General features: G+C 48.2%; 1 protein-coding gene across 1 annotated transcript; it reads left to right on the top strand.

The window, feature by feature from the left end:
- Positions 1 to 1,856: 1,856 nt before the first annotated feature.
- Positions 1,857 to 23,726, top strand: IFITM10 (interferon induced transmembrane protein 10). The gene is made up of 5 exons (XM_073350319.1): positions 1,857 to 1,861; positions 8,593 to 8,886; positions 9,041 to 9,166; positions 10,231 to 10,654; positions 22,639 to 23,726. The coding sequence occupies exons 1-5, from the start codon at positions 1,857 to 1,859 to the stop codon at positions 22,786 to 22,788; spliced, it is 999 nt and encodes a 332-aa protein (XP_073206420.1). The 3' UTR covers positions 22,789 to 23,726.
- The last annotated feature ends 848 nt before the right edge of the window (positions 23,727 to 24,574 follow it).

Below are 24,574 nucleotides of genomic sequence, written 5' to 3'. Positions count from 1 at the left end.
ATGGTGGTGCCTAGACACCCCAACGAAAAATGAAGCGCCTCTGTGCTTGGTGCTGTACAAACAAAATAAGAGTCAATCTCTGCCCTGAAGAGTTTATTATCTAAACAGCCATGACAGACAAAGGGAAGTATTATCCCCATTTTACAGATAAGAAATTGAGGTACAAAGAGATTAAGTGACTTGGCGAAGGTCACACAGGAAGGCTGTGTGCCTTAACCACAAAATCAACTTTTTCCCTAAATTAGCATCTATAGTATGAAAGGAGTCCCCATAAATGCCTATCAAACACGCAATGCTCAGCCCAGAAAAAAAGATTTACTCAATTGCCAAATGTTTATTAATATAAATATGAGGGCAAGGTACCTGCCTCAAAGACCTTTTAAAGCCCTAAGCCTAAAAAGAGCTCCTCAGGTGAACTCATGCAGAACTGGGGCCAAAGCAGTTACATTTTGAAGGAAAGATGGAAGGAAGTGACGGAAGTGATGTTAACATGCCTTATTGGGTCCATGGTTTCATTTTGATCTTTCTCCTACTGGTCACCCTCTACTTAGTTAACATTAAGGGGAGAGGTAGGATTGCTAGGCCTTGCTGAAGAAAATAACTCACCTAAAAAGGGACTGTCTGGCACGTACTTTAAGAATAGGCCCAAAATATAGATTGAAAAAAAAAAAGTGGAAACAAAACCTAACGTGACTAGAAATGGTTTCCTGATCTTTTTAGCCTTTGATGAGAGCTAAATTACAAAACTAGCTATAAGCAAGGTTAGAACCGATCCGTTGGGGATTAGTACAGGCACCAGAGCCTGCTTGCATGGATCTAGCTGCAGAATCTGGGCCTAAACTCATTTCAGAGTCTACATGGCGAGAAATGGAAAAAATTAAACACACAGTAAAGGAAATGGGGAATTAGATTTATTTTATTTTTATGGGGGTTGGTTGATTGGTTCTTGTTTTGGTTGGGTGGTTGGTTTTAATTATTTCTGGTGTAATTAGTGACAAAGGGAATGATGTTTGACTTTTGAAATGGGATTGTCAAGCTGGTGGAGTCCTTTGCTACAAAAGAGATTGTAAACGCTTTGAGGTAGGGACTGTCTGTTTGTACGGCGCTGAGCCCAACGCGGTCGTGGTCCTGGTCCTGGGACTCCAACGTAGTCCCACAACACAAATAAATAACAATAATTGATAAAAAGGATGAGCCAGTGAAAAACAACCTAGCCAAGCAGCACAGCTCCTCCTTTTCCCTTTTTTCTGCCCGGCTCATCTTTACCCCTAGATGCCAGAGTGTATATGAGCTAACAGGCTCCATTTGGTGGGCACTGGGTTTTTGCAGCTGTCCTCTGATCAGGCTGTTTATTCCAGGCAGCTAGGCCTGAAAACACAGGTTTTCCCCACAGCAATTTGCTCATCGTGCCACTAGGAGATGCTGTTTTCACTGCGGTAGCCTCCAGAGGCTGGCAGTAATTACTGCTCCCTGGCTGGTTGTACTGCTCTGAGTGCTTTCTCCATCCTCAGCAGCTAGTGGGATTTCAGCTTCCTTCAGGGAAGTGGGAAAGGGCAGAGAAGGAAGGGGAAGAGAAACTCAAGACAGGAAAGGACGAGGGGGGCACAGCTGGCTGAGGGAGAAGGGAAGGGGAGTCACAACAATGGCCTGATTTTCAAAGGTGCTCAGCTCCCACTGCCATCCCATTTTCAGCCCCTCTGAAAATCAGGCCATTAAAGTGACAGGATGGGGAGAGCAGAGGGGAGGGCTCACAAAGCTATAGGAGAGGAGAACAGGCCTGTCCTCGGATCACCTTGGAAGGGGCCAGAGGGCCGCTGCCTGTCTCACGCTTGCACGCCAGCCTGCCTTCCGGAGACATGAGGTAAGAAGGAGATGGGGCCCGTTGCGGGAGGAGATAGGAAAGTTGTGCAGCCTGGTGCCCCCCCAGCAGAGGTTTTTGGATGTTTCCTCACCCCACTGGGGTGCTCCCAGGTGTAGTGTTGTGCCAGTGGCATGCAGAGCTCATGCTTTAAAACATGTGTGCAACTTGCATTGGGCCACAGCACCAAGGCAGCGGAGGAGGGTGGGGTTAGTGCAGTTTTGGTCTTGAAGAGGAGCCAACCTTTAACAATCACTGCAGCCCATCACTGGGAGGCCCTGATCATTCACATATTCATATCAAAACACCCTGAAATTCACCAGAATGCCCACACGATGTCTGATTCGCCAGTACTCTGCACCTCATTTACACCTGGGGCAAGGTTCTCTACCCTGCTGGCCAGGTGGCTCCGTGCCCACCACCACTCTCAACCTGTGTCCTGCACGGCAACATTATTTCATTAATTTCTGCAATGCAATTTTAACATTAACAACCTGCTTCATTTGCCCTTCCCCTGCCACCTCCCTCCACTTACTGCATTGTCTCTCCACAACTAAATTCATTTGACTTAGTTGATAACTTCATCTGTATTAAAATTTTCCACTTAACACAGAGAAGATAAACAGTACACACAACATGTACAGAACAGCAAATATGATACTCTAGTTCCAAGAGTCCAATTCTCCTCTTGCTGACCCTGCTGCAAAGCAGTGAATTAGTAAATACTAAGCAACGAAGTCAATGCAATTACACCAGTGTAGAGCTCATGTAAATGAATGGAAGATCTGGCCCCATGGTCATGGAGGCAACACTCTCAGACACTCAGGCAGTATCTAGAAGACAATCTCTTACTTTTAGAAACTCTTTTTACTAAAAACAAATGATGAAGCACTTTTGTCTCGGGGTTAGTTGTTTTCTTTTTCCTCTGATTTTTTTATTTTATTTTATTTTTAGGTTCCTTTGGGAGGGGAAGAGAAGTGGAATGCAGCTTAAAAGCTAGAAGACAGGAGAGAGAAAGCATGGGGGAGGAGGCCTCACCCTTCCAAACGTCAAACAATATTATTGTTCAGCTTGCTTAGCATTCAATAGGGAGAATTTCAAAGAGTGGGGCTAGGAAAGGGGTGCCATAGGATTGCTGCTGTGTTTCCTCCCCTGAAAAGTTGAGCAGTTCAGTCCTACATAACTCTCTTGGGCAGAGTTATGAAGGACTGAACTGGTCAAGTTTTCAGGGGAGGAAACACAGCAGTGGCTTCAGTGGGCTTTGGCTCAGGCCTTGTTTGCAGGACACACAGCATCGTTGAAAAGCTGCCACCTCTGGGGTGGGCTGGAGACAGCCAGCTGGTGCTAGTGTACTATACAGCAGTGACTAGGATTTTTTTGGCCAGGAATCTAGAGCCAATGAGCAGACGTATGTGGTGGTGTGGTACCTAGGCAGAGCAGACAGGACCTTGTTTTTTAAAGTCTCATCTAAAAGAGCCACATGTATGTAGTAAACTCCATTGGACCCCATTCTTAGGTGCACGCTGGCAGCATAAAGGGACCTTACAGGGGATGGAAAGAGCCCTCTGAGAATACCCACTGTGCGGCGGGGGGGGAGCCTGGAATCAGAGTTTTGCTGCTGTCTCACTCCCAGCTCTCAGTGTGGAGGGCAGGGAAGGGGAATGGCCAAGGTGCACTACCCTCTCCGGCTATTCTCTGCTTCTTAAACACCATAGAAGGCCCTGGTAAGCAGAGGTGTAAGTCAAGCAACCCTGAGGCTGCTCTGACTTACACTGGTGGCCAGGTAGGCCCCAGAATAACCCTAGAGGACCGAGTGTGTGAATACAGCGTAAAGCCGCCTATGCTCCTTCTCCTCCAGCCCTGCCTTAAGCACAGGGAGAGGATAACTGAGAATCAGGCCTATGGAGTCTTTAGGAGGCATGAGTCGATGCTGCTGGCAATTGAACCTGTGGTTCCAGAGAGCCTATAGAGTTTTATGCATCTTCTGGCACAATGGCAAATTAGGGACTCTTGTAAAATGTAAACGTTCAGTTCCATAGCAATAAGCAATAGATTGTTAAAGGAAACCTAACTCTCTGAGGGAAACACGCTGGCCTTTATATTAGTGAAAGGAGGAAATGAGAGCTGCAGCAGTGACAGAAGAGGAGATTGCAGCTCAGGGGCTACCATGACTCAGACTCTGCTCCCATAGTTTGTGATGGCATCCACACCTGCTTCGGAACGGAAATATGGCCTGATATTCCATGGCTGCTGTTCGCTGCTTTCTCCTTGTGAGGCTTTCCACATAAATCTCAGAGCATAGGTCAGCTGTCAACTTTACACAAAAGAAAACCAGGGAGGTGGATAGCAAAGGAATGGAGTCAGATCTGGACAGGCAGTGTCACCCCACTCCTCCGCACACCTTCCCAGCCACACCCAGGTAAATGTTCTCTCTTGCTGTTGTCGTAAACAGTCGTCCCATAATGATCCCCTAAGCAGGTTTTCCCAGGCCATGGGACTGAGTCCCCCTGGTGGGGCCTGAATTTCTTGCCTTACTTTTTTGTTAGAATCTGGAAAATAAGAAAATGCAAATGGCTACCTGAGGAATATTTTTTGTCAGATACAAACATACGTACATATGTATGTATGTATGTGTGTGTATGTCTCTGTGTGTGTGTGTTCCAGCTGCAGCTGGTTTCTCGTGCATCCAGTTAGGGCTGCAGGGATCAGGGATTCCCTGGCAGTCACTCCTCCCTGCTGGTGGGGGCTGGCCCTGACGGCAGGGAGACTCTCTCCTGATCTGCCCTCAATGCTTCTCCCACAGGTGCCCACCCAGCCACCGGGGGAAGGCGAAAGCAGTAGTCTCCAAGCCTTGCCCGCAGGCAGCACTGTGGTGAGGAGCTCAAGGGGGAATGGAGGCTATCTCCTTGAGCCTCTTCCTCCCCTGCCACATCCTGTACCCGCTTGAGCCCCGTGGAGATTGACAGGTCACTGTCCAATTATAGTCTGGCTCAGTCCAGTCTGGATAATCTCTGCAACCACAAACAAGCTCCAGCGTCCCTCTGGAGTGCGCCAGGGTAACGCTGAGCCGCTGTAGCTACGTGCATTTCAGAATTCTCCTTCCTCATCAACAGCTGCTCTGTATGAACGTTGTCTCCAGCGCACAGGACCACTGGGCCTAAACTCCTTTGCTGTGATCACACCTGATAGTGCAACACCTGAGAAGCCCTGCCTGGAGGGGCACTAACTCATTGCCTGCCAGGCAGCATAAGGGTTCAGGCTGTCTGATGAAGGGGTGGTAGCTGTGGTTGTGGAGCGTGGGCGGCTCGCACCCCTGTCTTGCAGACCTCAGCCCTTTCTCTGTCTAGGCTTTTCACAGAAATAAACCAGTTTCCCTGATTTACCTTCAACGTCACATCAGACTCGCTTCTTTGGGGGAACCAGCCTCGGCTTCTAACAGTATCCAGCTACTGGGCCAGAATATTGGATAAAGCAAACAGACCATGATATTCAGACAGGAGATCCTGTCATGTCTCCCTAGCTGTGCTCTTTCCTCTTCTTTCCTTTTATTCTTCCTATTCATTAGGTTTTCTTCTCCATCTCAGGTTTTAATTCAGTAGTTCTCAGTGCCCGTATTTCCGTTAGTTGATTATTTTTGATTAAAGGCCCATCTTTCTCTCCCTCGCTTTCTAACATGTTTGGATCTGGCCTCTCTTCCCCAGTCCATTTTTCACCTTCTGTGTTTTTTTCTTTCCGCCTATTCTCCTTTCTCGGTGCCAGCCTCTTCCCCTCTCCCTCAGCCCCCACACTTTTGATTCTCTCCTCTCAACTTCTAAAGCAGTCTTGTTGGTCCTGTCTCTGCACCAGTCCCCTCTCCACAGCACTATCATTTCTGTCCAGTTTTCTTGCCTCACCTACTTACTTGTTCCTCAGAACAAGTTCCAGGTTTCACAGGAGGAGTGGGTGATGGAGTAATTTTTGGTGTGTTGCACTCCAAATGCAGGTGAACTGATGGCCCTGTCTGTATAGAAACATAAGGACTACATCACCAGATCAGAGCAATGTTTCATCTAGTCTAGCATCCTGCCTCCAACAACTGCAAGTACCAGCTGCTTCAGAGCAAGGTGCAAATAATGCTATAAAGGACAATTATGAAACGGGAAGTTTTTTTTTAACCCTTGCCAGTTTATATCCCGTATAATTTTTCCCCATCTAATGTGTCTGTAGATGTTCTCATTAGCCATATAAATGTCTAATCCTTTTATGAATCCTGCCACAGTAACATCTTGTGGCAGTGAGTTCCATAGTTTAATTGTACATAGTATGAAAAAGTATTTCCTTTGATCAATTTATTCTGTATACTTTTAAACTATCCTAGTCTTTCCAATATTTTCTCCTACTGAAGTCTCCCCATATGTCAAATAATTTTCCTTGCCTGTATTTCCTCCCCTTCTATTTATACTTTTTGAAATGGATTGACCAGAATTGAGCACAGTATTCAAAATGAGGACATCCCACTCATGTATATAATGGCACTATAATATTGTTGCCCTTGGCCCAGTATTTGGGACTTTGCAGGTGGTTTTCTATTAGGGGGAGAAATTGATGATAGGACTCGGGTATCGATGGAGCAATCCTGTTTATTTCCAAAAGTGTGCACAAAAGTCCTGTTCCCCTGAATACAGAAGGAGCAACCCCCAATTCACATGGCTTCGCTCTGACCTGCCTAGTGCCTTGGGTGCTTCCACCCCTAATAGTCTGCAGTAGTTTTAAGTACATAAAGCGGCTTGATTGCTCCTTCTGTTGAGAGTACTTGGCACACCCATTGGCTTTAATTGAGGTCTGTGATTGCCTTTGGATCTAAGGCTATGGCTATACTAGAGAGCTTACTGAGCTGCAGCTGTACCTCTGCAGTTCTGCCACTATAAGGTCTCCCGTGTAGCCACTCTATGCCGATGGGAGAGAGTTCTCCTGCCGGCATAATTAAACCACCCCCAACAAGCAGCAGTAGCTATGTTGGTGGGAGAGCGTCTCCTGTTGATGTGGCACTGTCAACACCAGTGCTTTTGTTGGTGAAACTTATGTCGGTCAGGGGAGTGTTTTTTCCACACACACACCCCCCGATCGGCAAGAGTTTGGCCGATAAAAGTGTTGTTGTAGACAGAGCCTGAGACTCACATGGTGGCAGCCTTTAGCACCTTTCAACATAACCATAGTTTGAATATTATTTTTCACTCCTTTCCTTATACATCACCACATTTTGTTTCCACTCTTCGTTGAGCAGAGGTTTTGATTCAACTGTCCAGTTATCCGCAGGTATTTTTCCAGATGTCAAGTTAATTTAGAACCCAGCAATGTGTATGAGTACTTCAGAGTATCCCTTTCTATGTACAGAGTTTCCCTTTCTATGTACATTACGTTGCACTGAGAGACAAGGTGAGTGAGGGAATATTTGACCAACTTTTGTCAGCGAAAGGGAAGCTTTTGAGCTTACACTGAGCGCTTCTTCAGACCTGAAAAATCATGGGACCAACATAGTTACAACACTGCAAAGTACATTACATTGATCAATAGTGGTAATCATCTGCCCATTCACCTCGTTTTCTAGGTCTCAAGTACCTTCTCTCGTCTTGACTTACCTAAATAATTGCGTGTCACTGCAATATTTTTCCACCTTATTGTTCATTCCCTTTCCCAGATCGTAAATGATAATATTAAAGGCACAAATCCTTACATGGAAAATTGTGGCTCCCTGCTGTTAATTTTTCACCATCTTGAAAATAGACTGTTCTTTCTCTTTGTTTTCTCTCTGTTAGCCATTATGTTATCCTCAGGAGAACTTTACCTCAGAAGCCGTGCTTGTGAACCACTCTCATAACCTATGACAGGTTTCAGAGTAGCAGCCGTGTTAGTCTGTATCCGCAAAAAGAAAAGGAGGACTTGTGGCACCTTAGAGACTAACAAATTCATTTGAGCATAAGCTTTTGTGAGCTACAGCTCATTTATATACACAGAGAACATGAAACAATGAGTGTTACCACACACACTGTTTCATATTCTCTATGTATATAAATCTTCCCACTGGATTTTCCACTGAATGCATCCAATGAAGTGAGCTGTAGCTCACGAAAGCTTATGCTCAAATAAATTTGTTAGTCTCTAAGGTGCCACAAGTACTCCTTTTCACATAACCTAGCCACTCGTGTGTCTTACAGTCCTTTCTTTAATTATCATTTCAACACAAGCATCCCCTCGTTTTTACTGCTTTCCCTACCCTACCCAGTGCCACAAATTGGAGCCACCAGCCTTCCAGCCAAAGAGGACCGGATGCAATCTGTTTTCATCATGATCCACCACTGCAGGGGGCCGTTAGTGGCCTTGTTGGGCACCATCTTTAGGTTTGTACCCTCTGGGACAATCTGAAAATTGTTTCCTTGCTGCATTGGGCACCCCACAAAGTGAGGTCGTTAGGTTGTGAAGTTGAGTGAGCTGGGTTGTTTCAATGTAGCTTTGGGGATAGGTAGAAAGCAGAGATGGGAACCGTTTAATTGAACCCCTGCCAACAACAGGGATGCACAGAAAACCGGACCCAGATCCCAACCCTTCCTGGCTTTTCCCACCCTTAATGACGTCCATCCATCTCCTCCTCTCTGCAGCTGAGCGCACTGTTTCCTGTGTGCTTCCAGCCGCTGTTGGCCTGGGGGTACTTCTCTCTTGTTTTGATTGCGTGTGCATGTGTCTCTCCCTGCATGCAGAATCTCTCCATTCCCCGTGACTGGAGCGCAAACGCCGCCGAACACCCTCCCCACATTAGACTTGTGCTCCCAGCATTTGGTTGACCAGACAGCCCTGTACGGCGTGTATATGTTTGGTCTAGGTTACCAAGGCCTCGGCAGCGACTCCATAGTTAAGGCTGCATCGAAATCTCTCCTTCAGTATCTCGATGGGGGTTGTGGATGGCATCTGTCTGAGGTGATCTTCCCGGCGAGCGCGGGCACCAATGCCCACGCCCTTGAGCCATGCACCTGGGAGATGTGCCTTCCTGGCAGGTAGGTGCAAGGAAACGTGAACCAGAAGGTCATGCTCCTGGGCCGGGAGGGAAAAGAGCATCGGTGACTGAGATTACGTGGTGCTCTCCTGCCCAAAGGCTGTAATGAGCAAGTGCGCCTTGAACTGTTTGTTTCAGGGGGACGCTAGTTGACCTCTTTCCTCCCCAGCCCCCCACTGTCCACCCCCTGCTTCCCCTCCTTCACCAACTCCAGTTATTAAGAAAGAAGAGCCGGAGGCAGTCCTGAGCCAGAGATGCAGCAACTCCCTGCGTTCCTCCTTGTGAGTATCCCTCGCTCTCTGCTCTTGCGCCTTTCCTAAGGAGATGGATGGATGGACAGGCGGGTGGCTAGAGGCAGATGGTTCCTGCTAATTACACAGCTAATGGGGTGGGGAGCAGCAGACAGCCTCTTCCCAGCCCACCCTCTGTCCTCGCCCGTTCTTCCGCCTCTCGCCTCGGGGTTGGCCAAGCAGGAAAAACTGCTGACAGGCAAAAGGAAATGGGAAATTCAGTTACATCAGGCATCCCAGGGAGATGAGGACTCAGCAAAAAAAAAAAAAGAAAAAGAGAGAAAAGCAGAGAGAGAAGCTCTGCTGCGGCTGAACCGCCGGCTGGATTGACAATCATTTAACCTCCCCCCAGCAACCAGCTTCGATCCTGAAATGGGACAGAGAGCAGCAGGGCCCGGATGGATGGCTGGATGGATGGACAGGGCTGGGGGGGAGGGAAACGCTGGAACGGCATCTGTTTGGAAACTCTCTTCGGAACCTCCCCTCCCCTTTCTTCGGGCGTGTTGTTCTTTCTTTCTTTCTTTCTTTCTTTCTTATAAAGAGACGAAAGCAGACACTGTCTCCCATTCCAGCTCATGGGGCGGGGGGGTTGGGGGGCAAGTGAGGCAAGAGCCACCTACGTTATTGCTGGAGGTTTTGGCAAGGATAATGTAGGACAGTGGGAGCAGAGGAAGAGGGTGACAGATGTCAGAAGCTCCTCGACCTCTCCGGCTATTCTGCAAGGGGGGGGAGACGGAGCATGCTGCAGGAGCTGGGACACCCTGCTCCACTGCTGCATTCATTACAGGCTGCTCAGTGTGCAGGAGAATGCTCCTTTGTGGTACACGAGTGTAAATACTACTCTCTGTCTCCTCCCCCTCCTCTACCCTGCTCTCCTCCCTCCCCTCCACCTACTCCCTCTCTCTTCTCCCCAATCTCTCCTCTCTCCTTCTGTCTCTCTCCTCTCTCTCTTCTCCCTCTCCTCCATTTCGCCCCCTCTGTCTCCTTGGTCCCCCCCTGCTTTATTCCATCCCCGTCATTCACCGTCTCCCCTCCCCACCCCCAATCTTTCACAGGGGATTTCACTTTGCCGGGATACAATCTGGTAAATTTGCAACAGCCACCACGGAGAGAACACAGGAACCCCCGTTGGGCCCACCGTGTCCCTTTGACGGAGCATTCTGGATTCAGAGACCCCCCCAGCAGGGTTGCTTTGCTGGCATTCCCAAGCCCCCCGCCATCCCGCAAGCTTCACCTGCCCCATCTCCCTCTTCTGCTGTTTGCTTCATGGAGAACAAGAGCTGCAAAGGGGACAGCCTGCGGCCAGCTGTCCAGTGCAAACACTCTGTCGAGAAGAAGACAATGACTAACCCTACCACGGTGATTGAGATCTACCCAGACACCACCGAGGTGAATGATTACTATCTCTGGTCCATCTTCAACTTTGTATACCTCAACTTCTGCTGTCTCGGCTTCATCGCCTTGGCCTATTCTTTGAAAGTAAGTACTGATTGCAAGCCGCCCTGTGGGGAACGCACTGAGCCAGAGCCGCAGCTGGGGTAAATCGGTGTCGTGGCTGTTGAAGTCAGCAGAGCAATGCCAGTTTACCCCTGCGGAGGATCGGGCCCTGTCATGTTAATACGCATTGTCAGGGGAGATCTTGGGAATGGAAATGTTGTTTTGTGCGTGGTGTGGGTATCCATGGCACTCAGATACCAAGGTAATGGGCACCACAGAAGAACTGAGATAGAGAGATGAGAGGAATCAGTGACAGTGGCTCTGAATTGGCTTTTATTGTGACTGGAGATTGACAATTCTCACTCATCTGGGGGTTGGTTATAGCGTAATTCTGAGAATTAGAAACAGTTGAATTTTCTAACAGGAGGACAAACAACTTCCTCCCCAGGTAGCCAGAATCCCTCAGCATCTGGAGACCTGCGTGGAGCAACCCCCATCGTCATAGGAGAGGGCTTCAACTGGATGCATAGGCTACTGAATGCACAGGCATCCTGAATGCATAGGCTACTGAGGGCTCCCAGGTGTATGATGATGATAAGCACTTTACATCCTCCCCAAATCAAACTTAATTCAGCCTGGCAATGTTTCTGCGGGGGGGCAAGGGGGAGATAGTATTCTCCCCATCTTGCAGACAGGAACACTGTGGCAACTTGGTGATGGTCCCAGAAGAAGTCCATGTGAGAGCTTGGAATAGACTCCTGGAAATCCTGGCTGGCAGTCCTGTGTTCAGCGCACTAAAGCCTCTCACATCAGTCTGGTACCAGCATGCTGAGGCTCTGCGTAAGGTGGTTTAGCTAAAGGCACTGGGCCAGATCCTCAAATGGTGTAAATCAGTGACTCACTGACTGTGGTGGAGCTCTGGTGACTTATGCTAAGTCAAAGATCTGGCCCAATACTGGAAAAGGAAGTCAGTCTTTTAAGAAGTCCTTGGGGGCCTGATTAAATCGGGACTCAATGGGAGTCCTTCCGTTGATTTCAGCAGGCTTTGGATCGGGTCCTTAGTGAGTGCTTTCTGGAGTATGGGGATAGTGAGGGCTCCAAAGAGAAGCAACTGGAGGACCTGCGAGACCGATGGGACTGGCTTTAAGCCCAAACACACCAAGCAGCCACTTGTGCCCCAGCTCTTTTTGTGTCTCCCCCCATCCCATCCTCTACAAGTTCTGCCACTCAGAGCACGGCCCCACCTCCTCTTCTAGCAGTGGGACCAGAAAGGCATGAAACAACTTGTTTCCTTCCTTGGCTCTGGCTAAAGCAGCAGTGAGGAAAGCAGCTCATGGCCTGATTCTCCCCAGGGTCCCCTAAATCATAAGGCCAGCCTTGGAGACCTGCCAGGAATGTGAAAATAAGGTCTGCTAACTAAGGTGATGGAAGACCGTGGAGGGCTTCATAAGGGAGGAATGGAAATAGATGCATGAATGAACTGGGAGCCGGCATGTAGTGTGCAGCTCACGGAGAATGGGACCTGTGTAGTTCAAGGGTGTCCAGCCTGTATCCTGCTCTCTGTTTTCTGGATCACCCTCGAAATGGAGTCAGTCTGATTCTAAGAGGCCAGTTGCCCCAGTCTGCTACTCTTCTCTGAGGGCTCCAGACCTCTGCGTGTCTGTAAAGTAACACTCTCATAAGGTAACGCTATCCTTTGAGTCCATGAAACCTTCCTTAATTATTCCCTGTAACTGCCGATCAGAACAGACCAGCTGGGCTGCAGGATTTTATTGCTGGTGAACTGAGCCAGCAAGCAGTATCCAATCATCTGTCAAGGAAGAGAGGGTCTGAGGGTTTGGAGGGTTTTTTGTTGTTGTTGTTGTTTTTCATAAAAGCAATTAGATAATTATATATGTAAATGAGACCAAGCCCCAGGCTCCTGGGTGGCCCTGAATGTGTCATCATTTGGGTTGCCTCAGGGACAGGAATCTAGTGGATGTGTTTTGGCAGGCAGCATTTACAGGAAGGCCAGTGTACAGAGGGATTTCATCACAGAAACAGATCAATTAACCCCATCTAACTCCAGTGACTGTGATTTCCACAAGAATACAAGGAGGCTGTTTCTGAACCAGCCAGGCCCTGGGGCTCTGTTATAGCAGAGGCAGTGTGGCCTAGACCACTGAGCACAGGGACTCAGATTGCCACTCACTGGGTGACCTTGGGAAGTCCCTTACCTTCTCTATGCCTCAGTTTCCCCATCCACGAAATGGGGATGAGAATGCTCACTCACCTTCCTTGCAGGGGTGTCAGGAGGCTTAACTCACTGCTGTTTGTGAAGTGCATTGAATGTAAAGGACTATGCAAGTGCTGAGCATTACCATTGCCAGGGCTGTCCCAAGGACATTTAGGGCCACTGCCAACATCAGACAAGGATGGTATGGAAGGCTCGCTTACCACATAACACTCCGTGGGATGGGCACACCACTATAGGGCAAGAAATAGGATTTTCCCCTCTCCCCTGCCCCCCCCATGTGTTCATTAGCTTAAATTTGCTTTAATAACATGGATGCTTCTCCCCAACAAGGGAAACATTGGTGGGGCGGGGAGGAATGACTAAGAGAATTAGGCTGAACTCAGGAAAAGGAAAATATAAGCTGAAGATCAGGAGACGGCACTCTCTACTGGAATCCATGGTCTATCAGTCTGTGGAACAGTCTCCTGCTGGAAGTGGGGTAATCCCCATCACTTGAGAAATATACAACTAAACTGAACCAGACAGTGGTGAATTAGCTGTAGGGCACAGTCCTGCTCCGGCAGGGGATGGACTAGACCAGGGTTTCTCAACCTTTTTGATACCAAGAACCAGCTTGCTGCCTTCCTAAACTGTGTCAGGGAGATCTTGGAGACTGGCACCAGTCCATGGACCAGTCATTGAGAAACACTGGACTTGATGACCCAACAGGTCTTTCCTATCTCTGCTAGCTTCAGTTCTTTGGCAGAATAAAAACGGCAAACATAACGTTCCTCAGAGATACAGGACAGAGTCAGGGAATGGCAAGGAGAGAGTGACCATGATATTTCAGGCCATGATGGGGAGGACAGCATACGAGAGAAAATGGGGGAATATCTGGATGTAGCAAAAGAACTCCCCTAGGAAAGGCCTGTAGAATGGAAGAGAAAATGTGTTCATTTCTATTGTCTTAACCATCCTATAGAATTTAATAGAGAATGATATCCCTGCTGTGGAATTATTTTGAGTGTGTGTACGCACGAGTGCGTAAAAGACCTACACTCTTTATTAGTTGCTGTAGAATGTTAGTCATTTCTACAGAGCCCTATTGGTTTCATTTCTATCTCTGTTACATTTTGTAGGGCTTTCCCATAAGGTAACAAAAGACTGGAATGAGGAAAATATCTGGGAAAAATGTCATTAGTTAGACCTTCTTCTTGTCCCCTGAAACAAAGTTTAGCAATGCAGATTTAGGCCCCAGTCCTTCAAGGAGTACCATGCTGAGTAGAGACCCAGTGGAGTCAATGAGGCTGCGGGACCAGGGCTGCTATTATGAATAAAACCAAGGTGTTTCTTCATTGGGAACCGCAGCTGTGTGATTTCCTGGCTAGGGTGCAGCCAATGCGCTAAAGGCTTTAGGGTCCCCAGATTTTGTTCTTTAAACTTACTTCAAATGGTGTAAACATTTTTAAAACCCTAAGAAACATTGTTTTAAATAACAAAAATGCAGCATCCCATTGGCTTCATTAAGACTACTTGTGCTGAAAGCTAAGCCCATGTTTAAGTACCTTGATGAATCAGGGCCTTTAGTATGCTTTAATATTGCCTTTAAAAATGTTTCGAAAATAATACACTCACTTCTGATCTTTCTTTGTCTTCATGCCTCCCAGGGTGCATGTGGAGAGAGAGCTCTATAGATCTCTCGCTATGTGTAGATTGTTAGACTGCAATAGCTCCAAAATGTGCATTGGTCCCTGCACCAAAGAGCTTACATTTTCAGTCAGAGAAACGTACCAAGTGGGGAGGGGGCACGGGCTACAACATACAAGCCAAGGATTTGATATAAGCTTTGTATCTGCACACCTGGTCTTTACTTATACCCCCTCTTTCTAACCCATAGGGGGCCAGATCCTCAGCTGGTGTACATCGGTCTCGCTTTGTTGACTGCCTGAAAAACTTGGCTAGGAAGACGAGTTTTGTTTTGTTTTTTCAAAAGCAAATTTTGTGGCCTTGACTTTTGCCCAGGATATTCAGCTTGCTTCCCCTCTCTCTCCTATTTCCCAGCTCTAAGCACTAATAAATGATGCATCAGCACTTACTGTTAAGAGATCAATCACCAGCAGTTTTATCACAAGAGACCTTTGGGGAAAGCCAAATCCTTCAATGTACCAATTACACAAAAAGGCAGTAGATCAGGGAGGCCAGGATCACAGTCCATTTTTATTCTAGATGTCTAATTTCAGGATGCATATATGGACATCAGGAAAATGAGGAACCTAGACTCCTTTCTGTGTCCACCTGTAGTTCCAGGGTTTTACTGATTTAAAAAAATATCTTCCCATGTGTGTGTTACATGAGGTGATCCTATGCTACCGCCAAAAGATGCATCACACCGAGCATGTGGGAGCTACAGGGCATCTGAGATCCTTGCATTTATATAGCCTGTTTTCCATTTTAAATGAACATAAGTTCTGCATATGAGTAATGTATGTGTTGGAGCCATATTGATTGTACCTTTTACTGCTCCAACTCTAGTAATGGCAGTTTAAAGTGGAAAGGAAAATGAATAGAACAACAGTGGTGCAGCAATACCTGTGTCTGACGAAGAGCTTACTTTGTGGAGCCTCTTTCCTTCCCAGTGGAGATCAGGTTTTAGTGCACATCTAACCATAGGGAGGCAGTGAGGTGTAGTGAGTAGGTACAAAGCTGGGAATCAGGAAACCTAGGTCTTATTCCTGGCTCTGCCCCGGTGGGTGATTTGGGGCACTTCCTTTCTCTGTCTCCCCTCCCACATTTTGTCAGTCTTGTCTATTTAGAGTGTAAGCAGCTGGGGATGGGGGTGTGACCGTTGCGTCTTTGCATTTGAGGGAAAGGCATTAGAATGGCCCAAGAGGTCTAGCTCCTGGGATTCTGTGGAATGAGAGAGGTTGCAGCTCCTGAGTTCTCAGGCAGGTGTATGGAAGTAACGACTCCAGGAGAAAAGACATCAGCCTCTCTTATTCTCTTAGAACAGTGTTTCTCAACCTTTTTGACACCAGGGACCGGCTTGCTGCCTGCCTAAACGGTGTCAGGGAGATCTCAGGGACCAGTCCCTGCCAGTCCTGAAGATCTCAGGGATTGGTCGTTGAGAAAAACTGTCTTAGAAGACCAACAGTTTTCAGGAATTAAAATTAAATCCAGCTGCTTCCCAAGCAGTACCGTGACAGAGTGAGCCAATGAGACAAGATCCTAGTGTTAGTCCATGAGGAGAGTCTGTACCAGAAGTGCTCACGAGCTGGAGGTCTTACAACCAATTTGTAGAGCAACCCAAGACTCTCCCTCCTTTCCTACATGGGAAGTTATTTGTGTGCAGGGAAGCAGAAATTGGTGTACTATATGGAGGAGACGGGTCTACAGGCCCCCCCCCCCCCCCAGCCAGTGCACACAGCCTACATGCAACCAGCAGCAGGTTGGATAGCAAAGCCAAAGCAGCATTAGATACGATCATATCAGAATTATTATTATTAAAATGCATGTATCTGCATGGTACGCTGACACAGTACTTGACAGCCGTACAATGTGACTTGTCCCCTGCTCCTGAGGATCTGAGGGGGACAAGGCCTGGCCTAAAATCAGGGAAAGGAGTTTGTGGAGAGAGTGTTGCTGAGGAAACCAAGGCAGGAAAGATCCCTGGAAGAAAGGGAGTGTCAAAAAGAGAAGATAGTGGACACTAAGCAAACAAGTAGACAAGAGACTTCCAAGTCCAGAACACATGAAGGTGCAAAGCCTGAGTGCAAGAAAGAGACAAAGGGGAGAGATGAGGAGAGAGTATTGGGAGGCACATAGGAGAAAGTTGGGCAGTAGGAGAAAATGAGATCAGAGATATTGGAGCTTGGAGCTGATGAACTATGAGACAGGAAGCCAGGAACAGGAGCGGAAGAGGACAGACGGTGATGTGGTCAGAACAGCAGAAGAGTAAGATGATTAGTGCTGGCATTCTGGATATGCTGAAGGGAGAGAGGTGAGCAGCTGCCTGGGAAGGCGGTGACAACTGTCCGGGGGGAAGTTGGCCAAGGCAGGTACAAGTTCCATTAGTGGAGCTGGAGAGGAGACCCTGGATCTGGTGAAGTTAAAGTGCAAGACTGGATTTAACAAAAGGCTGGCTATGGAGGTGTGGGGAGGAAGGAGAGAGAAACGTAGGAATTGACATATTGGATCAGATCTAAGGCTCATCTAGTGCAGTATCCCATCTCTAACAGTGCTAGCCACCAGATCATAGAATCATAGAATCATAGAATATCAGGGTTGGAAGGGACCCCAGAAGGTCATCTAGTCCAACCCCCTGCTCAAAGCAGGACCAATTCCCAGTTAAATCATCCCAGCCAGGGCTTTGTCAAGCCTGACCTTAAAAACCTCTAAGGAAGGAGATTCTACCACCTCCCTAGGTAACGCATTCCAGTGTTTCACCACCCTCTTAGTGAAAAAGTTTTTCCTAATATCCAATCTAAACCTCCCCCACTGCAACTTGAGACCATTACTCCTCGTTCTGTCATCTGCTACCATTGAGAACAGTCTAGAGCCATCCTCTTTGGAACCCCCTTTCAGGTAGTTGAAAGCAGCTATCAAATCCCCCCTCATTCTTCTCTTCTGCAGGCTAAACAATCCCAGCTCCCTCAGCCTCTCCTCATAACTCATGTGTTCCAGTCCCCTAATCATTTTTGTTGCCCTTCGCTGGACTCTCTCCAATTTATCCACATCCTTATTGAAGTGTGGGGCCCAAAACTGGACACAGTACTCCAGATGAGGCCTCACCAATGTCGAATAGAGGGGAACGATCACGTCCCTCGATCTGCTCGCTATGCCCCTACTTATACATCCCAAAATGCCATTGGCCTTCTTGGCAACAAGGGCACACTGCTGACTCATATCCAGCTTCTCGTCCACTGTCACCCCTAGGTCCTTTTCTGCAGAACTGCTGCCTAGCCATTCGGTCCCTAGTCTGTAGCTGTGCATTGGGTTCTTCCGTCCTAAGTGCAGGACCCTGCACTTATCCTTATTGAACCTCATCAGATTCCTTTTGGCCCAATCTTCCAATTGGTCTAGGTCCTTCTGTATCCTATCCCTCCCCTCCAGCGTATCTACCACTCCTCCCAGTTTAGTATCATCCGCAAATTTGCTGAGAGTGCAATCCACACCATCCTCCAGATCATTTATGAAGATATTGAATAAAACCGGCCCCAGGACCGAACCTTGGGGCACTCCACTTGATACCAGCTGCCAACTAGACATGGAGCCATTGATCACTACCCGTTGAGCCCGACAATCTAGCCAGCTTTCTACCCACCTTATAGTGCATTCATCCAGCCCATACTTCCTTAACTTGCTGACAAGAATACTATGGGAGACCATGTCAAAAGCTTTGCTAAAGTCAAGAAACAATACATCCACTGCTTTCCCTTCATCCACAGAACCAGTAATCTCATCATAAAAGGCGATTAGATTAGTCAGGCATGACCTTCCCTTGGTGAATCCATGCTGGCTGTTCCTGATCACTTTCCTCTCATGCAAGTGCTTCAGGATTGATTCTTTGAGGACCTGCTCCATGATTTTTCCAGGGACTGAGGTGAGGCTGACTGGCCTGTAGTTCCCAGGATCTTCCTTCTTCCCTTTTTTAAAGATTGGCACTACATTAGCCTTTTTCCAGTCATCCGGGACTTCCCCGGTTCGCCACGAGTTTTCAAAGATAATGGCCAGTGGCTCTGCAATCACAGCCGCCAATTCCTTCAGCACTCTCGGATGCAACTCGTCCAGCCCCATGGACTTGTGCATGTCCAGCTTTTCTAAATGATGCTTCAAAGGAAGGAATAGGGACCACGCAGCAGGCAGATGTGGGATAATCTGCCCCCCACATTAGGTCTTATCCGAATCTCCAATAATTAGAGGTTGGTTTAAGGCCTGTGGTAGAATCCCTTCTAGAATTGCTGTTATCATTCATAAAGTGACATGGAGAAGGGATGGACTTGTGATTAAGGAACTGGATAGGAACAAAAGAGCTCTGACTTTAATTCCTGTCTCTACCCCCAGCCTTCCTATGTGGTCTTGGGCAAGTCACTTAGCATCTCTGTGCCTCCGAGATGCTGTTCTTCTGCCTTCCAGAGGGGTTATGAGGATACAGGCTTTAATGTTTGTGGAGCACTGAAATATCATAGTAATGGTCATGTGAGTATTGAGAGAGACAGTGGTGAGGCCGGGATACAAGGAGGATGGGCAACTCCTTACTGGTGACAGAGAAGGGAAGGGGAGGAAATGTCCATCTACTCTTAGAGAGCTTGACTTTGATGTGCTGCCAGGGGCCATGGCCAAGTGGGCATTGGAGATGTGAGCCCAGACAGAAGAGGAGAGGCCAGGACAGAAAGCTGTAGGAAGCTTAATCAGACTATAAACAATTTGGGGCAGAGACTGTCTTTTTGTTATATGTGAATATAGTACCCATCCCAGTGGGGCCCTGACTGTTGGTTGGAGCCTCTCGGCTTTACCACAATATAAATGATAATGAATAACAATGAATCGTTTGAATAGAGGTGCTAGCTGATGCCACAGGAGCATATGGGAAAAGAGGAGGGGACCAAGGACAGAACCCTGAAAGAGTCCAACAGACAGAGGGAGAGGGGAGGATGAGGTGCCAACAAAGGGGAGGCCAAAGCAGCCATCGAAGAAGTCAGAAGAGAACTTGGGGAAAAAGCGGAAGGCAAAAGAAAGCTCAGATATTTCGAAGGCGGTAGCGAGCTCAAGCAAAGTATGGCTAGAGAAGACTCCCTGTGAATTTGCTCGGAGAAGGTCGGTCATATTATGCCACCCCTCAAGACATTTTTGGTGGAGCAGAGAGGGCACAAGCCAGAGTGGAGAGGGCAAGATCATGGGCACGCTGGCGGAGTTTTCAGGAGAAGGTGGACATTAGAGAAGCAGCTGGGACTGTAGAATCAATAGTACTCTGGGGGAAGGAGACAGAGGGGAGAGTGTGATAAGGGAGGGAATCAGAGACGTAACCAGGATGAAGAGGACTAGATGGGGACAGGAGGACAGGCTGTGATCAAAGGCACACTGAGGGTTAGACATCAGAGTCAGAAACAAGGGTGAAGGAGGAGAGTGTGGGACGGGTGGTGGAAGGGTTGGGGAAGGTGGCAGAAGAGCGTCCTTGATGGATATTCTCACTCGGAACACATGCGCAAGCTGGTAAGATCCGGGGCTGAGGATGAAGTGGAGGAGGGAGGGTGCTGGGAAGAGGGATCCAGGAGGGTGTTCCTGGTACAGGGGAGTGTGAGGAGAGGGGCTGGGAGCACAGAAATTGGCAAGGGAGAAGAAGCAGATCTTGTGAGCTGGGAGGAGGGCAGAGGTGGAAGAAGAACAGTAATCTGTGCAGTCATGGGACTCTCTGTGAAAGTGCTCAGCGGTGCAAGAACTGGAGCGGAAGAAGCAAAGGCAGGGAAGAGCCAAGGGTGGGGAAGAGAGGAAAGGGCAGCTCTGGGTGAGGGGGAAGATGGGAGCTGAATGAAGGAGAGAAGTTTGAAGCTGAGACGGGGTGGGGGGGGGAAGGGCAGGAAGAAAAGGAGGAAAGAAAAAATGGGGAAAGGGAGGTGAGGGAGAGGAGACTAGTGGGAAGCATCTGAATGGGGATAGGGAGGTGAAGGAGAAGGAGACAGAGGCCTGGAGAGAAATAGAGAAGAATGGTGAGTGGAAGCCAGTAGGAGGGAGGTAGAGGAGCAGAAGTGTCCCTGGAGGAGTTTGTCTCATGCAATGAATACTTGTCCTCTCTCCCCCTCGGCCTCTCAGGAGTGTAGCTCTGCCTGGGACCTTCCTTGAATGATTTTCATTCTGGTGAGCGGGGCTGACCCCGTGGGATACTGCCCAGCTCCCTTCATAATGGGGAGATCCCTGCTGGCAGCTTTCCCAACAGATTAGGATTGTCTCCGTGGCGGGCTCTGGTGCTCACTACATGGTGTTTTGGGGCTTGATTCCCACACCTACTCCCTTCTGCCCAAGATAATGAAACCTGTATTCTTAACCTGCACAATCCTCCTTCCCCAGACCTCAGGTGTGCAGCGACTAGGGCTTGTCTGCCTTAAGCCCCACACCCTGATTTTGCATAGGGCCCTGCACTGAAAAGGAGGAGCTTTCTTGTGCTTACTGTGCTCTGCAGGGAGAGCAACAGGCCCCATGAGAGAGTGGCTCACTTCCCAGCTCTGGGTGCACTATTCTCCATCTGGCTGCTGCTGTTCTCAGTTGTTGCTGCTGGGTGTGGGCGACAGTCCGGTTGTGGCACTAGACGCTCTCCAGGTCTAGATGCACCATGGGGGGTGGGGGAGTAAGGTACAGATACTTACCATACATGTGCCACGTGTTTGACTGACCGCCGCAGTAGATTCTCGCATGCATCCTTATGTCAGCGAAAGACTCCTTCCCAGAAGCCCGGGGGAAGCGTTATAAAAGCAGGGAGTGCATTCGCAAAGGACCCTCCCCTCCGGGGCAACAGAGTGGAAGAGTCCACATATTAGAATGCATGGGACGTTACTCCAAGGTCTGGAATGAGCTTCAGGCCTCCGTGAGCTGGAATCACACAGCAATTTGCTGGGACTGAGGAGGCCGTTACCGCCTTGTGTCCAGTGAGTCGTGTCAAGCTCCCAGGACAGCGTCGGGTTGTAAGTGCTGCAAGAGTTACAGAGCAAATCACTGAAAAATGACTTAAATCAATCCTGGTACATTTTTGGAAAACTCTTGGTCGATAAAGGCATTAGATTCTTTCTAGGTAGGACTGTGGTGCAGGCTCAGGGGCTTATGTGGCTTGCCAGCGACATCTGGTGTTCAGACAGGAGCACCGTAACTGTGTTCACATTTCTGAGAGCAAATTTAGGGTCTGCCGGAAGCAGCAGGCATTGGAGGCTGAAATCCTCCATCCACGGAACAGGTGCAACAAGGACAGCGTTCCCATGCTGCCCCGCTCTGACCACCTCTGGGAGTGAAGAGGTAAATCTCCAGGCCCATTCTGTCCCTATCCTGTTTGCTGAGACTGCCGGCCAGGGTCTAATCAGTGTCAGTTGTGGTGGAAGTTTTGTGGTGTGGACACGCATCTGCTACAAACTGGACTGAGAGCACCAGTGTATCATAAACTACTGACCAGCTGCTGGGCGATAACACCATTCGGTCACTATCAGCATGGACTGTTGTCAAACTCAGGAGTGTACAAGGTCATTACCAATCTTCAGAGCCATCCTGTCCTCCCCCTACACGGACACGTTTAAAGTCACGGCCTCTGAAATAGGGTGCACATCAGACCATGACATTACAGCTGAAAACTGCCAGTTGTAGCCTTGGTAGGTGTAAACTGCATAGGACCTGCCAAAGGAGAGCGGTAACCCAGCCATATTAATGTGCTGTAGGATTGTGCATGGCTTTTAACTGCAGTGGGAGCCAATGCCAGATTTCACACGCCCAGCCTCTGAATGCAGTAGAAAGCACATTCACAATGGAACAAGTGCCAGCGTTCCCACTCTAAAGGCAGTGGGACCCAAACCCCAGCACATCAGTGTTGGGATTCACACTCCCGCCTTCGGAATACAATAGGAAGCATGCACTAGTGCTAGAATTCACTCTATAGTGCACCCAGGATCCATACCTGAATGCACGATAGTGCCAGGAATTACACTCAAGCTCTGAATGCAGTAGAAACAGGTACAAAGCGGCCACATGCACTAACCCCTGTTTATATCACTTTAAGCTGGTTAGTTTGCTTGTCTTTTTTTTTATATATATATGTCTCTCCAAATTCTTTTTGTCTCAGGTCCGGGATAAGAAACTCCTCAATGACCTGAATGGAGCTGTCGAAGATGCCAAGACAGCCCGGCTTTTTAACATCACCAGCTCGGCACTCGCCACTTTCTGCATCATCCTCGTCTTCATCTTCCTGCGCTACCCACTCACTGACTATTAGAGCGAGGCCAGCAGCCGCTGCCGAAATGCCTCAGTGCCAGAAGTGTCCACCGAATTTCCTCCAGCAAGGATATGAAACAACAATCCATCTTGATTGCAAAAAAATAAATACAAAATAAACCCCACCAAGCAACCCCCCCCCCATCCTGACTGGTATTTGAACTTCTGTAGAAAAAGAAATTACTTTTACATTTTTTACCGAAAAATATTTATTTTCATGATAAACAAAAGTATGTGATAACATGCAAAGCTTAGAACTAACCACAACATGAGCCAATAGCTGCGTAGCTAGACACGGCAATCACGGTGGCGGCCGAGGAGTCAGAGAGAACGTTGTGTCATCGACGAGCCGCTGATGAAAGTTACATAAGCAGCCCAAGCACTGAGCTGTGTTTTAGATGGAAAACAGCAAATAGCCCTACTGGGAGAGGTGAACTGTGGATCTACCGGGAAGCATGTGCGCTGATTTAGAGCTCAAGAGAGGGAGGAAAAATGCCTGCTTCTGCGAGATAAAACTGAGGAGTAATGCAGGGCAGATTCAGGACATATCAAATGTGTTCAGGCTGCTACCACGTCCTCTCTCTCTCTCTCTCTCTCTCTCTCTCTCTCTCTCTCTCTCTTCTCCCCTTCTCCTCACTCCCATGGATATTTTGTTCTTTTCTTCTTTTTATACATTTTTTTTCATAGAATTTCATTTGAAGGTCAGAATAGCTTACCATTCCCCGTCCCCAGAGAGCTTTATCCTTGGGAGTTCATAGTGGAGAATCCTGAAGCCTCCCAATAAACCCCAAAGATTTAAAACAAAACAAAACTCCTCCATGGAATCGCCTGCAAATGCTGAGAACGTAGGCAACCTTTGGAGAACTTGCATATATCCTGTATACTGACTCCTATTGTATTTCTGTAAACTTTCAATAAAGATGATAATACCTCTGCCCATCCGATGCCATTCTGGTTACTTTCACAGATTGCCACAGGTTAGGGGGTTTTCCCCCTTCGCTCCCATATTAATCCAATGAGGGGCAGAGAAGAGAATTAAGACTCCTGTTGAACACTATAACTTGCCTCTACAGCCATAATCCCCTACCTTTGATGGCTACGTGGATGGGCCTGGAGTAATGGGCAGCCTCACTTAAAGTGAAAGAAAGTTAAATAACAGGCAGGGAGCAGCTCGACAGGCAGTGCAATAGGGGACTGATACACAAGCAGCAACCACAGTGGCAGGCATGGGAGGGGATGGTGCCGGTTAGAACCCAGTGGAGGTAAGAATTCCCACCTTGTATATCAGCAAAATGTCGGGACTGGAGTTGGGAGAGGGGAGGAAAGAGGTGCCAGGAGCTAGGGGAAATCTGGGGGCTTCTAAATCCCCTGACCAGGCACATGTGAAGTTCATCCCCATCCTAGTGAGGACATGCCGCTCTGGAGTACATGGACTGGAAAATGTCTTAATTCCAGTGATGGTGATACGCTGCTGAGAGTTTAACAAAGGAGCTCCCTTAAGAACATTCCACCTTGCTCAGCTGGAAACGTTACATTCCCTGGGTCAAATGTGCTTTCCACTGAAAATCATCCACCTCTCCGAACCCATCAATCCTTCCACCGCCCACCCCTTTTGACCCGTGCCCTTCCAGCACGTCATAGAAACACGAGCACCACCAAGTGGCATCTCGGACTAGCAGCTGTTCCACACAGCAGCAGCCGAGGTAGGCAGGTGTCTTGCCACCTCTGCCTGGAGTGCAGATGGCGGGTGAATTATCCTGTGGGCATGCAATGATTGGCTGGATGCA

The sequence above is a fragment of the Lepidochelys kempii genome, chromosome 6, assembly GCF_965140265.1.
Source record: "Lepidochelys kempii isolate rLepKem1 chromosome 6, rLepKem1.hap2, whole genome shotgun sequence".
NCBI classification, from domain to species: domain Eukaryota; kingdom Metazoa; phylum Chordata; order Testudines; family Cheloniidae; genus Lepidochelys; species Lepidochelys kempii.
Note: the sequence above shows the minus strand (reverse complement) of the source record. Positions and strands in the feature narration are given on the sequence as shown.